The sequence below is a fragment of the Protopterus annectens genome, chromosome 7.part0 (assembly GCF_019279795.1).
Source record: "Protopterus annectens isolate FY-2018-M chromosome 7.part0, PAN1.0, whole genome shotgun sequence".
Classification (NCBI taxonomy): domain Eukaryota; kingdom Metazoa; phylum Chordata; order Ceratodontiformes; family Protopteridae; genus Protopterus; species Protopterus annectens.
The window spans coordinates 1,194,450,534-1,194,467,736 of NC_056739.1; the positions used below are offsets into that span (position 1 = coordinate 1,194,450,534).

The 17,203-nt window shown below is 40.5% G+C and overlaps 1 protein-coding gene across 1 annotated transcript in view; it reads right to left on the bottom strand.

Moving 5' to 3' along the window:
- The window catches only part of SCAMP5 (secretory carrier membrane protein 5), a 565,341-nt gene that overhangs the window by 60,337 nt on the left and 487,801 nt on the right, over positions 1–17,203 (bottom strand). The window contains exon 5 of the mRNA XM_044077806.1: positions 12,977–13,078. Within this exon, the coding sequence (XP_043933741.1) occupies positions 12,977–13,078 (102 nt within the window). The remainder of the gene's footprint in view (positions 1–12,976; positions 13,079–17,203) is intronic.

Below are 17,203 nucleotides of genomic sequence, written 5' to 3' on the forward strand. Positions count from 1 at the left end.
GGTAATTAACTCCAATTTTTCTTGAAAAGTGCCAACCTTCCTCCCAAAGGTGCTGCCAGGCTCTGGCAGCTGAAAAGGTAGGTCATTGGTCTTGTTTTAAAAGGACTGACCCCTGCCCTCACCTCAAGACTGTGCAGGAGAACTCCCTGTTCTAGGCCTGAAAGAGCCCTGAGCTCTGCCCCCTACCACGCCTAGATCTACCCCTAGACTGGGAATCATAAGAAGGACCACCCCTTAGTGGCCAATTTCTACTAAACTTTGGAGGGCTGACCTGCAAAAATCTTTAACAGTCTGCATAGACTTAGCCTTGTCCTCCATTTTCTTTAAAACTGTCTCAACAGGAGGACCAAACAACACATCAGATTGTAAAGGAGCATCTAAAATCCTCGTTTTAACATGATCAGACAAATTCTGATCCAAGAACTGACCCAGTGGCAGCCACCTAGGCTAGGCCTGTACAGCATCAAAACCACATTGCAAAGAATGCTTACCCACTTGTTCAGAAACATGCACTAAATCTTGCAACTCTTTACAATCAATACCTAAGTGTAAGGACTTTTTCTGACATCCGGTAAATCACTGAGGCAAGAAAAGCCAACTTTGAACTCGGTCTGAAACCAATGCTGCTTCTGCATCGACCATGCGGCAAAAAGACTGAGGATATGATTTGTACCCTGACGCCCTGATGTCAGTCAAATGCTTTGACAAGTGTAAGGACTGCAGCAATGTGAGATGAAGAACATCTGGACAGTGTTTAAAAGCAAGAGTACGATATTTTCAAACAGGCTGCATTTTCTGATAAAGATGACCATACAAAGGCATTTATCCTGCTTAGTTGAGCTGGCTCAGAAGCCACAGAAAGGGAGTGTTCATTTGTGCATGCACCTGCTGTCTTTGCAGGAGAGGGGAAAAAGCAGTCATAGTTATACCAGCTGAGTCAAGGGAGGACCCAGAGTGCTTAAAACGTATATTTAGAGAAATGTGTAACCCCCGAATGAATGTTACAATGGAAAGGCACTTATTTTACACAGATCATCAAAAGCCTGGTGAAACTTTTGCAGCATATATAACTAGTTTAAGAACTAAAGCTAAAACGTGCAGATTTGGTGATTTAAGGGATGAGTTGATAAAATACTTGTTTGTGGTATTAAAGATGATGCTGTGAGAAAGATTTTGCTTTTTGACAGTGATTTAACTTTGAATAAGGCCACTGAGATTTGTCAGATATACAAGGTCACAGAAAAGTATACAAATATACTAACAAATGAGAAAAACATTCTTCCAGTAACTTCTAGAGCACATGTTGATAGTATGCAGCACGTGGTTAAAAGAAACAGGCCCAAGAACATGGGTAACTGTAGCCCTTGCCGCACCCACTGGTAAATCCCAGAGCTTTCCAGCAAGTGCCAGAGTTTGCACATTCGCAGTGAAGCATAAGAGTGAGTCAGGCCCCAGCCTAGTTTCATAGCCAACTGTCATAACTGTGGTGGAAATCAAGAATCTAAAATGGAAAATGTTTAGCTTTTGGTCAGCAATGCCACAAATGCAATAAGCAGAATCATTTTAAAAGGTTTTGTAAATCAAAGGGCACACATTCTTTCATTAAAAGGGAACATTCAAAGAAACGAGTTGCTCGGCTAGAAAGCTGCAACCCTACTTTTTATGTTGGAGTGTCAGTGCTTCATGAAACAGTCAAGGCAGTAGATTTATGGGCAAAGAATGAAGTATTTTGTACTGTTCAGATAAATGGAAACCCGTAGAACTCAAATTTGACACAGGTTCAAAGGGCAATGTTATGTCTGCAGAAATATTTGCTAGAGTATCTGCTGGTGAGAAGTTTTACTTTGCAAAGTGAGTGAAGCTTGTTGCTTATGGTGGTAAAGAGATTCAAACCAAAGGCTTAGTAGTACTTTCATGTTGCTCTGCTGGGAGAAGCTACGACTTATTTTATGTGGTCAAAAGGCATGTGCAGTCATTATTAGGGCTCAGAGACAGTTTGAAAATGGGACTGCTTTCGTTTAATAAGGAAGTCCATCAAATTAGCCTAAAAGGCCACTATTCGAATTTCATCCAGTATATTTTTTCTATCTATGCTGATCTGTTCGAAGATAAACTAGGGAAGCTTCCAGTTGTGTACTCCATGAAGTTAGACCGAGATGGCAGCCCAGTTGTCAGGCCAGCCTGGAAAGTTCCAATAGCTACGCAGAACAGAGGCAAAACAAACAGAGATGGATAAAATGGTGCAGCAAGGTGCAATTTGCCCAGTGAAAGAGCCAACTGAATGGGTATCTTCCATGGTGGTAGGTCATAAGAAAAGCTCAGATGATATCAGAACATGTACTGATCCACAAGATTTGAACAAAGGACAAGACCTCATCCAATGCGTACAGCAGAAGAAGTCGCTGCTCTTATGTCAAATGCCACTGTTTTTTCTGTCTTGGATGCAGAGTTCATTTTGGCAAATTCAGCTCGACAAGAAATCCTCATTGCTAACTACTTTCAGTATTCCATTTGGCAGGTACAGGTTTTAAAGAATGCCATTCAAGATAAATTCTGCAAAACATGCAATTGGGCAAATTATTTCTAGGCATCCTTGTGCTATTATAGTACACATACTAGTAAGAGTTAAGGTGAAGCTGAGCATGACTGAAACCTCAGAAAAGTTCTGGAAAGAGCACATCAAGTGAATCTTAAATTCAATCTGCAGAAATGCAAATTCAGGCTACAAGAAGTTACTTATGTTGGTCATTTATTTACCAATTCAGGTCTAAGACCAGACCCTTCTTAGCAAACCAGCCATTCTCAAGATGCCAGCGCCAGACAATGTTCAAGCCCTGCAACATTTTCTTAGCATGGTTAACTACCTAGGCAGGTTAATTCCAGACTTGAGTCAAATATCAGCACCACTCAGAGAACTGACATATAAAGATGTATCCTGGTCTTTGTTAGAACATCAAAGAGCATTTGATGTCCTAAACCAGAGAATTGCCAATCCACCAACTCTCAGATACTATGATGTTCACAAACCAGTTACTCTTTCATGTGATGTTTCGAGATTTGGTTTAGGTGCAGTTATTCTACAAGAGGATTAACCCACTGCCTATGCATCGAGAACTCTTACCAAAGCTGAAATGCAGTATGCTCAGATCGAGAAAGCTTTTGGCAATTGTGTCTGCATGTTCAAAATACAATGATTATGTGTATGGTGGACCTATCCATATCTAAACAGACCACCACCCTCTATAGTCATGATTTTGAGAAAGCCTATGCATACAGCCCCAGCCAGACTGCAATGTATGATGCTGACATTGCAAAAGTATAACTTCACTCTTGTCTACAAGAAAGGCAAACTTCTTTATCTTGCTGATACATTGTCCAGATTGCCCAGAAACACCACTGAGCAGCATGTGAATGAGAACCTTGATTTTTGAATTTGTGGAAGTGAGAAATCTTTCTTCCACATGTCTTGAGCTGAGAGATCACACAGCTACAGATCCAGTTTTAGAGACAACCACTTTATTCAACAAGGATGTCAGTCAAAGCAGTCTAGTTTACCTCAAGAAGTGCAACCTTATTTTTAATAGAGGCATGAGATTTTATCTGACAATGGTATCATTATGAAATGTCCGAAAGTAATTGTTCCAAAGTCCTTGCAACATGAGTACATTACTATCTTGTACTGTGGTCACCCAGGAGCAGACTCTACCAAAAGAAGGGCAAGAGGTCTAGTACTTTGGCCTTCTATGACACTAAATATTGAAAGAGTGCTATTATCTTGTTCTGTGTGTAATAATACTAAGCCACATCAACAAAGTACTTCAGCTAAACCAGACTCCTGAACTACCTTGATCAACAGTAGCCACCTTGATCAACAGTAGCCACGGATATTTTCGAGTGGAATGGTCGTTACTTGGTGTTAGTAGACTCCTATTCAAATTGCTTTGAGATTGACCTCCTTCCTAATCTAGCATCCGATACTGTCATTACCAAGATGAAGTGTCATGCTGCAGTCCATGGTAGCCCGCACAAAGTTATTTCTGACAATGGTACACAGTTTACTAGTCAACAATTTAAAAGACTTGCCGAAGAGTGGGACTTTGCTCATGTCATGAGTAGCCCAGAGTATCTGCAGTCAAATGAAATGGCAGAATGTACAGTTCAAAGTGCAAAACAGTTACTCAAGAAGTCAAACTGAGACAATAGTGATATTTTCCTGAATGTCAGAAATATTCCTTGTGATAAACATCTTGGTTCCCCTGCCCAGAAACTTCTGTTGAGACAAACCAGAACCACGTTACCAATCAGTAGTCAGTTGTTGGTTCCGTGTGTTAAGAACAGGTCAGTGAAAACCAATCTGTTGAAGAAGTGTTTAACCCAGAAGTCCTACTATGATAAGACCAGCAAACCACTCAAGCCACTATGAGAAGTGGTAAGGATGCAAATATAGTACAGTTGTGTATACTTACCATAAATGTAATTGTTCAAGTGTATTCACTGTTGCAGTCATTACATTTGGGTAATCTGCTGGCAGGTTGCCCTCAGTCGGCCTGATTAACAAAGTTTTGGGTCCTGCGTCAGTTGCTGTCCCTTCTTCCATAACATCAGGTTGTCAGGGGTATAAAACATGCAGCCGACACCATTACATCAGTTTTTCTTGCCCCAGATGTCAGGTGCCCCCCAAATGGGGAGCCAAATATTTAAGTAATTAAAAACACAAAAATACATACATCTCCAAACTAAAGCAAATACACCAAAAAGGCTTTTAAGTAAAGGAAAGTAACAAGTATAGAAAGAGAAAAAACAGGGGGTTGGAGGGTGTGTAACCAGGACTGCAACAGTGAATACACTCGAACATCTACATTTATGGTAAGTGTACACAACTGTACTTTATTTGCTCCCAGTACCTTGATTCCTTTGCTAGTTTTCTTTCACTGTTGCAGTCATTACACTTGGGTAGAATCCCAAAGCTATGGTTGGGAGGATGGAGTTATACAGCATTAGGAGCAGCTATAAGGCCCTGCAGGACAGCAGTGGTAAAGCCAGCTCTGGATATGGAGAAGAGAGGTAAATGGTAATGTTTGGTGAACATATGAACTGAGCTCCAGGTAGCAGCTTCTAGAATGTCACTGGTAGGAACCCCTCTGAGAAAGGCTGCAGAAGTAGATGCAGCCCTGGTGGAATGAGATCTGATCCCCTTGGGGATAGGTTTACCATGGTTCATATAGCAGAAACTAATACAATGGCTTATCCATTTGGAAACCGTCTGCTTTGAATAGCCTTTCCCTCTATCCCTGCAGCAAATGCCACCAATAGTTCAGATTTTCTTAGATTTTGTCCTGAATCCGCTCACCCTTGTTCTGTGGATTGGGAAAGAAAGTTGGCAGATGAATGGTCTGATTAAGAGCCACACTGGATACCACTTTAGGCATGAAAGATGGATTGGTCCTGACAGCCACCCTGTCCAGATGAAAAATAATGAAAGGCTCCACTGCCATAAGCACCTGTAATTCTGAAATCCTTATAGCTGAAGTGACTGCTAAAAGGAAAGCTGTTTTCCAGGAGAGAAATTTTAGGTCTGCAGTAGCAGCTGGCTCAAAAGGAGGGACAGTGAGTTTTTCCAAAACAAAATTGAGGTCCCATGCAGGAGTTGGTGCTCTCCTGGGAGGTCTTAATTTTTGGCCCCTCTGAGATACTGCTTTAGCAGAGGATGAGAGAAGAGGGGAGGTTCTATATTGTAATGAGCTGAAATGGCAGAGGCATGGATTTTTATGGAAGAAAAGGATAGGCCCTTGTGAAGCATCTCAGTTAAGTATTGCAAAATCTGAGGAATATTGGGCACTGCTGTGCTTAATCCTTGTGATTGGTTCCAGGCACAGAATCTTTTCCATTTGTCAGCATAAGGTTTTCTAGTACTAGGCCTTCTAGCCTCCAAAATGACATCCATCACAGGTTTGCTGAGGGATGCCAAGGGTGAAATTAGTTGATTAGCCATGCTGCAAGATTCAAAGTTTGGAGCAGAGTGTGCAGAATTTGGTAGTTCTGCTGAGACAGTAGGCAAGGTGTCTGAGGCAGGTGCCACGGAGGAAGGTGTGACATTGCGCAGGAGTGGGTACCAGTGTTGGTGAGGCCAGACTGGAGCAATCAGAATCATTTTTGGTTTGTCCAGTTTGACTTTTAGTAGAACTTTGGAGAGCAGAGGGGGGGGGAAGCATAAATGGATAGGTTTTTCCAGCTGAATGATAGAGCATCCACTTTCCAAGCTTTTTTGTGATGAACTCTTGTGCAGAATTTGTCCAACTGATAGTTCTGGGGTGAGGCAAAAAGATCCATGTCTGGGCTCCCCCCATTTGCGTGTCAACATGTTGAAAACTTGTGGTTCCAGTTTCCATTTGTGCGGGTCCATAAGATTTCTGCTTAGTTTGTCTGTCAGAGTATTTAGCTTTCCTGGCAGGAATTGAGCTTGTAGTTGTATTTGATAGGTCAAGGCCGCGTTCCACAATGCCATGGCTAGTCTGCAAAGGGGGTAGGAGTGTGTACCCCCCTGCTTGTTTATGTACCACATAACTGTGTTGTTGTCTATCAGTTGTTGTCCTGGATGAAGGTAGCCCATGAAGACTGTCGGTGCATTCTGTACAGCTAGCATCTCTTTCTGACTGATATGTAGGTGCATTTGATTTGGGCTCCATTTGCCCTAAATGCACTTCCCTGCCAGATGAGCCCCCCAAGCATAGTCTGATGCGTCTGCAGTCAGGGTTTGGGCGGCAGGGAGTGGAGTGAATGGCAGTCCCTTGTTTTGGTGGCAGGCCTCTGCCCACCATAGGAACTCTAGTTGCATGCAAGGTATAATAGGAATCATTGTTTCCAGGCTGTGACTATGCTGACTCCATAAACTTTTTAAGTACCACTGAAGTTTCTTCATATGCAGTCTTCCATATGGCATTAGAAGAATGCAGGAGGCCATGAACCCCAAGGCTTGCAGAATTTGTCTTGCAGATAGCAGGGTTTATGTGGCCACCTGTTTGAAGTAAGTCACCAATAGAATTTGCTTTTCTAGCGTAAGGTAAGTCATCTGGGCAGTTGTATTCAAGCTTGCATCCAGGAATGTAATTTTTTGAGAGGGTACCAGTTGTGATTTCTTTTCGTTTATGGTGTACCCTAGACAAGTTAGAACCCTTTTTACAAACGCCAGATGCTTTAGAAGAATGTCCTGGTTTTCTACCTGAATGAGACAATCATCCAGGTATGGATATATTTGAATATTTCTTTGCCTGCAAAATGCAATTACTGGTGCCAGGCACTTTGTGAAGACCCTGGGGGCAGTAGATAAGCCAAAGGGCAGTGCAGAGAACTGGTAATGCAAGTAGCCTGCTTTGAAGCGGAGGTATCTTCTGCAAGATTCCCTGATTGGGATATGCAGGTAAGCCTCTTTTAAGTCTAGAGTTACCAACCAGGCATCTTTGCCTAGCATAGGTAGTAGCTGTTGAAGAGTCAGCATCTTGAATTTTGGAAAGTCCAGAAATGTGTTTAGAGTGGATAAATCCAGAATTGGACACCATGATTTGTCTTTTCTGGGTACCAAGAAAAGTCTTGAATAGAAACGTTGTCCCTTTTCCTCTTCTGGTACAGGTTAAATGGCCCCCATGCTCATGAGGGACAGAACTTGTTTCTCGGCCTCTGCCCACTGATTTGGGGGCAGATCTGGCCATCCATTTGGGATTGGCAACGTGTGGAAATTAAATCTGTATCCGTGGGATACTATATTTAAAACCCATTTGTCCTGGGTAATAAGTTGCCAGTTTCGTGCATGAAGTGCCAGTTTTCCCCCCAAAGGGGCAGCTAAAAGGTAAGTGCTTGGTGATTGTAAAGGGAAGCCATTGAGACAGTTTACCATAGGGAGGTGCCTTGCTGCTTCCAGATTTGGAGGTAGAGGCACCCCATTGTTTTGTCCTAAAAGTGTCTTGTGACTGAAACCTGGAGCCTTTGGACTGTCTTGATTTGACTTGAGCGACTCTCGAGGGGACTGAAAAGGACCAGTTTTTAGTAGGCCAGTGCCTACTAAATCTTGGAGGTTGCACTTGTAAGAAATCTTTCACAGTTTGCATAAATTTAGCTTTATCTTCCATCCTTTTTAACACTTCTTCAGCCTTATTAACAAAGAGATGGTCCTGTTGTAAAGGAGCATCCAACCATTTTGCTTTAACATGGTCAGGCAGAGTTTGCTCTTTGAGCCAAGCATGCCTTCTTAGCACAGATCCAGTTACAGCAGCCATGCAAGAGGCCTCCAAGGAATCAAAACCACATTGCAAGGTATGTTTTCCAACTTGTTCAGCTGAATGTAATAAATCCTGCAAATCTTTATTTTCCACACAGTCAGAAATTAACACCATTTTCTGTTTAAGTAGTCCCATGATATGCTGTTGATATTTGAGCATATGAAATTGACAATTTAAAGCCCTGATTGCCAAGGTTGCAGACGTGTAAACCTTCTTACCCCATCTATCCAGTGTCCTGGAATCTCTATCAGAAGGGGTAGGATTTTTCAAAGTAGAGGCCTTAATGCCCTTGGGACCCTGAGAAATGGTTTCAGGGTCAGCAATAGGATTTTTGAAAAGGAATTTGTGAGAGTCAGGAACTCTGTAGTATCTATCTGGCTTACAAGGAGCCGGAGGCATAGAATCAGGAGTCGTACTAGATTCTGAAAAAACATCATCAACAATGTCTAGAACAGGAGGTATGGCCAAAGGCCTATGCTGAGCATGAAGAAGAAGAAAAAAATCCCTAAGTCTCTTTTTAGATTCAGAGAAATCCTGACTTTCCCAGTGGAAATGTTCCCTTAAAGTATGTAAAGTTTCCCCAAAAGAAAAATCCTTAGGGGGAGAAGCAGAAGGAATGGAATCTTCTACATCAGAGTCCTCATAAATAGGAATAGACAAATCCTGTTCATTAGAAGTCAGAAGAAATAGAATCCTGCTCAGAAGATTCATAGTCAATGTCTTGCCTAGGCCTCTTAGAAGGGGGGGGGGGGGTTGGCTACCCCTGATCAGAGTAATTAAATCTTCAGCCATTTTGATCATTTGTTTTGCCTGCACATGTGGCCCAGGCATCTGTTTTTTAGACAGAGATTTAGATTTTGGCCTTAGTTTTGAAGATGGTGTCGGTCTAATATACAAATCTGTAGGCCTAAAAACACCCTCAGAAGCCATCTAAGGTAGAGACATCCGCGGGTTCCACAATTGAAGCATCTCGCGGCATACTGGACTCTGAATGGGTCTCAGTAGAGGCCTGCGAATCAGAAGTAGCGGGTATCAGGGGCTGCAAAAACGCCTCACTGAGTACCGGCGACTGGCTTAGGAGAAGTGTCGTCGGTTTTGGACCGACAGTCTGTCTGTCTTTTTCTTTGCATTTTTGAGGTATTCCGGTAGTCTGATTGCTAACAGACCACATTTCTGAATAATTAAATCTTGAGCCAAAATATTTAGAAGCAAAAATATACAGACGTTTAATCGTGCATTGATTAAATTTAGCACAAAACTGTCAGCAAGGCACATTGTGGTCAGGGCCTAGGCAAGGAATACAGTACAAATGAAAATCCTTAAGAGGTATTTGCTTCCCACAAGTAATGCAATTATTAACTTTTACTGACATCGGTAAGGAGCAAGAAAAACTTTCCCCAAGGGGTACTTAGCTTTTAGTTGAAGACTACTGTTCTGAAAATTGAATATGAAAATTTCAGGAGTCGGCCAACCAGCACTTGTGAACTGCTTCTGCTTCGGGCACCACGCAGCAAGAAAGACTGATGTAATGGCATCGGCTGCATGCTTTATACCCCTGACGACCTGACGTCATGGAAGAAGGGACAGCAACCGACGCAGGACCCAAGACTTAATCAGGCCGACTGAGGGCAACCTGCCAGATTACCCAAATGTAATGACTGCAACAGTGAAACATGAAGAACATCCAAAGGTGATGATCGGATTGGAGTTGTGAAGACTATTTCCCCAGAGCAGAGATCGTACATTGTGGAATCACAAGGAGTACAGTTTAAGCAGAATTGGAAACATTTCATGCTGGTGGAAAGACCCTCTCAGAGCGAGTTGTCCAGTGTTCCAGTTCCTGGAGATGTTTCAGTAAATATCCCTGTTCTGAAGATGAATCCCTTAGTTCCCGACAGGAATTGTTTTCCAAAGACTGTCCCCGTTGCTAAACCCAGTCCAGATTGCTATGCTACAAGATCCGGTCGCATCTCCAGACCATGTTATAGCTACATTGCAACTTGGACACGAACACTGTTTATTTCTGTCTACAGTAATGCATGTCTAACTCCAATGTTATTTTCAACTAAGGACAATCTTTTTAAGAGGAAGGATGTAGATCAATGTGTGTGTATGTATCTTTAAGAAACTATCTGAGGGCTTGCACAAGAGTATAAATATGGAGCATGTGCGAGCCTGACTGCCATTTTGTTGATATGTAAGCATGTATGTCTGTAAGGACTTGTCTGTTAAATCAGTCCGTTTATATTTTATGATGCTGCTATCCATCCTGATGTGTTTCTATATAATAAAGCATCTAAACGAACTACCCTGCCTGTTGGTCATCTATGTTAGAGAGGGACGAGAAACAGGAGGCAAGTCCCCCTACATGGGGAGAGATCCAAGTCATAGTTCTTCTGTAAAAAAAAATCCTTGCTTGTGATTTTGTTGTAGTGTTTTGTTTGATTTTATGGTCTTCAAGTGAACTGTGTTTAAGTATCACTGTTTGTCGAGTTGCAGCACAGCAGTAGGGTCATGCTGTTAGAATACAAATGCAAGGAGATTTATGGGACAAAGCCCCCCAGCAAAAATGCTTCCTTTGTTATTTTAATTGTTGTAACACTGTATTCAACTCTATCATTCTAAAATATACACTGCATCACACACAGTTTCATTTGAAAACTATTTTTTAAAATGTTACTACTGGATGGCGCAGTGGTGCAGCAGTAGCATTGTCGCCTCACAGCAAGAGGTTCTCCGGTTCGATTCTCAGCTGGAGTGCCTTGTGTGTGGAGTCTGCATGTCCTCCCTGCATTTGTGTGGGTTTCTTCTGGGTGCTCAGGTTTCCTCTTATGTTTTAAAGACGTGTCTGGAGCATTTCTCCCCAGGCCTCCACTGAAAATTGGCTTTGTTCCAAGTTTGCCTTTCCCGGTAAACAAATGTTAAGTACAAAAATAAAATTACTTTTAAGTTTGGTGTTTTCAGACTTAGGACATTAATCCATGCCCTATACCTAGCATATTTTCTATACATTATATATGCAGAATAAAGGCCCAGAAACAATACTGCATTACTTTACCTGTAACAGTACATTATATGGGGACCACATACATTCCCTTTATAAGATCCTAAGTTTCTTCACCTTATGAAATGCTCCTTTAAAAATTCCAAACTTAATTATACAGTCTTCAAGATTAAGTTATATGTATGAAAGTACACTTTAGAAACTACCTAGCAGAGCACAGTAATTATTTTGGTCATTGTCATAAGTAAAATATGATACTAGCGTTATACAGACACCTTATGTACACTTGATCCCAGAATAGTTAATGCCGGGGGGGTATGGAACATCAACTTTTTGAAGGTGGAGTTGAGCTGTACACCCCCACCCCCAACGTTCAAACTTGACAGTTTTGCCACATGTGGTATACAATCTTTGCTTCTTCACTGCACTTTGGACAAACTGAATTGAACTTAAGCTTCCACAGGAATACATCTAATACAGGTACATAAATGATTACAATCTTGTTGCTGATCATAATTAGCCACATATTGAATTCAAGGATTTAAAAAAATTGATGTTGATAAATAACACAAACATTTATACCACAAGACGCTTAAATTAAGTTTTGAGGTTTTCAGTAGTTTGAATTTTAAGTGTTGATCTATACTTTTTCATGACAAGACTTATTTTATAGTACGGGTATTTTTTATAACATTGTTACTTCATTTTTTCCACCCAAGTATAACAGTTAACAAGAATATAACTGTTGTCTCAAATATTATCCACTCTTATTAATGTAATTCTGTAACACTAAAGTAATTTGCACATCAACTATTATGTAAACGGGCACCTAAATTCCAGTTTCTTAACATTAGTCTCAAATAGTCTATGCAAGAAATAGAAGTTATATGGTTACAGCATAAAATAAAGTGACATAAAACTATAAGGAAGATGATATTTTGTTAGTGACTGAGGACCTAGGGCTACAGTATGCATTCTCCAAGGAGGAGCAGATGGCTTTTGGTACATCACCAGCTTTCTGCACCTTTTTCTTTAACACTGCTGCACTGTGTCCTTTTATCTGCTGCTGTACAAACACCAAGTGTGGGAATTGTTTCCTGGATGCATCTCTACCACTTTTTCAAATAAAATGGTATGTGCATTACGATTACCTGATAACTTTTAATGTTAAACTCAGTGCTTAAGCAAGTTTCACCTGTCAGCTATGAATGTTATGAAGTCAGTTCTACTTAACTACTGAAGCAGCAGAACGTATATTTTCTGAGGCACTATGGATTTGAAAATAAGAAAATCACACCTGCTCCTGATCTTTCAGCAGACGGATCCAGAAGGATCAGTGTGGGGGTATACCCTTCCCAGTATGGGAGGAGGCATAGCTTTTTGAAATATGTAAATATCACAGGTTTTTATCAGTAATCTATTGGGCCTGTGGCATCAGTGCCACCACAATCAATGCCTGCACTGTCTGGGTTACTGCAGTTAAGGTGATGGCCTAAAATTTCAGTGCTGTGGCCTGAAGCATGACATACTTTGGATAACCATCCAACATTCAAACTTAGTAACTATATTTCAGAGGGAGAGAGTTTTATTTCATGTAAATTAACAATAGGACTGCCAGGACTACTTAACAACAGGTTTCAACTAGAATTTCAGAGGTACATGAATATAATTTAATGTTATACCATTCTAAATGTCTTACCAGACACCCCATCCAGGAATTCCAACAGCTTGGATAACAAGTATCACGAGTTGAGCCATAAATGTGAAGAAGAATGCCATGAAATTAAAGGAACTGTCTGACCTAAAAAAAGAAAATCTTTTAGCAGAATCCACTGAACTGTGAGCGCCTTTAACATACCTCTGTTACATTTTGAATTTAATGTTTGCCAAGGTAACTCTCTCTCTACTTATTTAATCTCACTAATGAAAAATCAATAAGTTGAAACTACAACATACTGGAATAAGCCATTTATACGTCTTGCTTACCACATCCCAAAAATAATGCATTCTTATTTCAGCTGCTCTATGAAGAGGACCCTTGTGGATAGGTTATATGACTAGGTTCATAGGTTTGGTGAACAAACTCAAGGCTTGTTGGCCACTGAGGAGCTTGGTAGTCTGAATCTATTGTTGAAACTTGTAAGTTGCTCACACAGACATCCAATTCCTTCATGAAAGTATGAATTGAAGACCTAAGTTTGAGATGGAAAGTTTTTTTTGTAGGCATTGAAGTCTTTGAGGTACAACAATCACATTTCATGGTATGGTTGATATTTTTACCAAGGCCTAGTGTCATTGTGTTCAAGTCACTGGGAGGATTTTAAGCAAAGGGCTTCACATAATAGGTAGTCTTTTAATAATCCATATGCCAGACCCAAGTTTCCTCTAAGAAGTTGACAAGACTTCACCTCTGAGCTTTTCTCCCTGGGCCTCAACTGAAATGGTCTTCTACCTTGTCAGACTTTCCTGGTAGTCAAATATCAATAATCAAAGACACAGAAAAGAGAGACTTGCTGTAGTATTTCACTATACTTTGAAGAGCTTTCTTTGCATCTCATCCAGACGTACTGGATGGTGTGCGAGTAGGTTGCAGCACAGAGTGCAATATTCTACAACTAATCTGATAAAATTCGTAAAAACAGGGACAATTTTCTCTGGCACAGCTGTCACCCACATATGATAAGGTGAGCATCTCCACATGCTTTGCAGATGGTAGCCGCTATATGGGTATCAAATTAAAATTCATCGACAACGCTTCAAAGGTCTTTTTACATTTTGTCAACTTTTAGCTGCTGCCCATAAATAAAGAGTAATGCTGGTGGAGAGGTCAGCCACGTGTCAGAATGTTTTTCTTATGTTGAAGGCAAGATCATTTCTACTGCATTACTCATGTGTAATGTTAAGTGCTACAAGAAGGGGAGGTAAAGTCAGTGGGGTTAAGGACACTGCCTCCATGTTTGCTGCTATACGACAACTGGCGAGTCACACACAATGGAAAATTCTGATATCCAAGAAATAGATGCCAAGAGGCATAATCTCCAGGGCAAAGCATTGAGGGACTCCACTGGTGATGTGAGGACAGAAGTCCTCCTAATTTGTGCAGGACTAAGTAGCAAATTATGAATTCAAGTTATGCATTCATTTACCATCAGATTCCTGAAGTTAGTAAAATTCCGTCATGGGGTACGGTGTTAAATACTTTAGCCAGGTTGAGATAAGCTGCACAGACAGATACATCTTCATTGAGAGGAATTTAAGGAATGTGTAATGGAATTTATTAGAGAAGATAGAAATTTCTTCAGAAAATAAACCTACTGAGTGGGATAAAATTAAAGTAGAGTTTAAAAATAAGAGAGAGAGAAAAGAGAGTTAAGAAGTTACAAGAATTATTTAGAGGGACTGAAAAATTTAAAAGTACTGCAGAATGGGAGAATCTCCCAGAACACAAGGAGGAGCAACTGCAGAATGCTAAGCAGAAAATAAGGGATTACCTCAATAATATGTATGAGTTTAGAAAAATTGCTGTTAAAGAACTGCTTTTTTTTTGATAACACTAGAGCACAAAAACTTTTAGTGCAATGATTCAGGCAACAGAAATAAAGGGTTGTTACCATACATGGAAAGCCTATAACAAGGAAGATAACTATCGATCCTGTAGAGGTGCTAAAAATGTTTTGGAAATTTTATGAAAATCTGAATAAAGCAGAGAAATATGGAGATCAAAAAAAGGTACAAATGGAAATATTTATGGAAAAATTAAACATACCAAAGTTAGAGGTAGATGAGGCTCAATTACTAACTGTTAGAATAAGAGGCGGTGAGATAAAAAGGGTGATGAATAACCAATTCACAGGAAAGTCCCCAGGAATAGAGAAGTATTCCTGTGGAAGTTTGAAAGCTAGGAGGGAAAAAACAGAAACATCTGGAAGGTTTTGTTTAACAGTATTTTAAGGAGAAGCGCCAACATCCTGGAAGAAAGTGGTGCTGGCTGTAATACCTAAAGAGGTTAAAGACTGATCAGACTGAGCTTCATACATAGCCACTTCAATCCTAAACCATGATTACAAAATGTTTAAGTCTATAATGGATAAAACAATGGCAATGGTAATGCCAAAATTAACAGATGGGTATCAATGTGGTTTTGTGGAGAGGAGGCAAACATTTCGGAACACTGACGATCCAGAGGGAAGCTGAATGTAAGAAAATACCACTGTTGTTGGTGGGTCTGGATGCAGAGAAGCATTCAGAGTAAGCTGTGAGTTTATGAGCAAGGCAATGGATGCATTTGCATTCCCTGATAAAACTATAAGGTTGATTAGGAGGATATATGAGGGATTGAAGGCAAAAAGAAAGTGGGTAGGTTCCTCTCTGATAATTTCTGCTTGAGCAGAAGAGGCAAGCAGGAGTGTCCTCTTTCCCCTTTGTTATTTGCACTACATTTAGAACCACTGGCAAAGAAGAGTCTCAGAAATTCCAGGACATAATTGGTATGGTAGTCAAGAAGAACTGGCTTTATTTGCGGATGATATTTTATACCCGATAAAAAACACAAAAGGACATTCCAGTGTTGTGGAACATTTTGAGGCAGCTTCAAATCTTTTGGGGATACAAAATTAATGAAACTAAGACAAAAGCATAGCTGCAAATTATGTACACACACAAATTGGTTCAGCAATATCCATATTTATGGGGACATGATAAAATGAAGTACTTAGGAGTATGGATTAAAAAGGATTCTGGTGCGGCAGCTAGGGTTATGTGGGAAGAGACTAAACAAAAGTCAATACAAAAACTGAAAAATTGGAAGCTCTGTCATGTGGATATTGATGGCAAGCTACAAGCACAAAATGATTATAGTCCCTTTAGTTTTATACACAGGTTAGGCATATTTTTATCAACCAGAGAAGTTGTTGTGGATAGCAATTAATGAAGAGCTGAAGGATTTTATCTGGGAGGGGACTACAGCAACAGTCAAGTGGGATAAGCGGATTCTTCCAACTGAACAAGGTGGTTTAAGATTACGCGATTTGAAGGGGTATTTCAGAGCTACACCATGAAGGCTCCTACATATATCATAAGCAGAAACCTATAATTCAAAGTGGAAAAGGATGATGATAAAACGTGGAAGCTCAAGAAACAGGGAGAGATGGGGTTTCTGGATGCAGATCCTTAAGAAGAATAACAATACTCATACATATTATATTCATAAAGTAGCAGAAAGTGTTCTGAGAACTAAGCCAACAAGGGAACGGAGAAAGGAGATTCTGCTGATGGGGATGACTATAATTAGGGATATAAACAGGCAAAAGGGGCTGGAATTTATTGGCGAAAACTGGCAAAAGAACCAAGGCACTGGGGGCAAAACAATTGCATAGAGAATGGTAACAGAATGGGAAGAGACCAAGAATTTATTTGGACTGCAGGATAGAGATTGCCTTCCCCATCAAGAATTGTTATCACTGTATAGGCAAAGAGAAAGAAACGGGATCCTAAGCGAAAGACCAGCAATAGTAGAGTTTTTAGCAGAATCTAGAACAGAAGCTGCTGTTACAGGAATCAGAGCATACAAAATGATGCATGATAACTAAGAATCAATTAGAGGAAGTTGGAAAAGGATTGGGAAGAGAGAGTCTGGATAAGCAATTCACAAATAAACAATGGGGGATACATGTATGTCTCCCAAATATGCAAAAAAAGTCTAGAAAACAGATCTTTGCTTGGAAGTGCTTACATTGGAGTCTACTTTGGGTATAAAAATACCAAATTATTTTTCCTCAGGTAGATAGCAAATGTTGGAGGTGTGATGGGGAAGAAAGAGGTAATTGAGAACATTTTTTCTGGGAATGTAATGAGTTGGCAGACTTTAAAGACTGCCGCAGACTGCTCTGTCAGAGATTAGTTGAGCAAATTGGTGTACCTAAGGAAA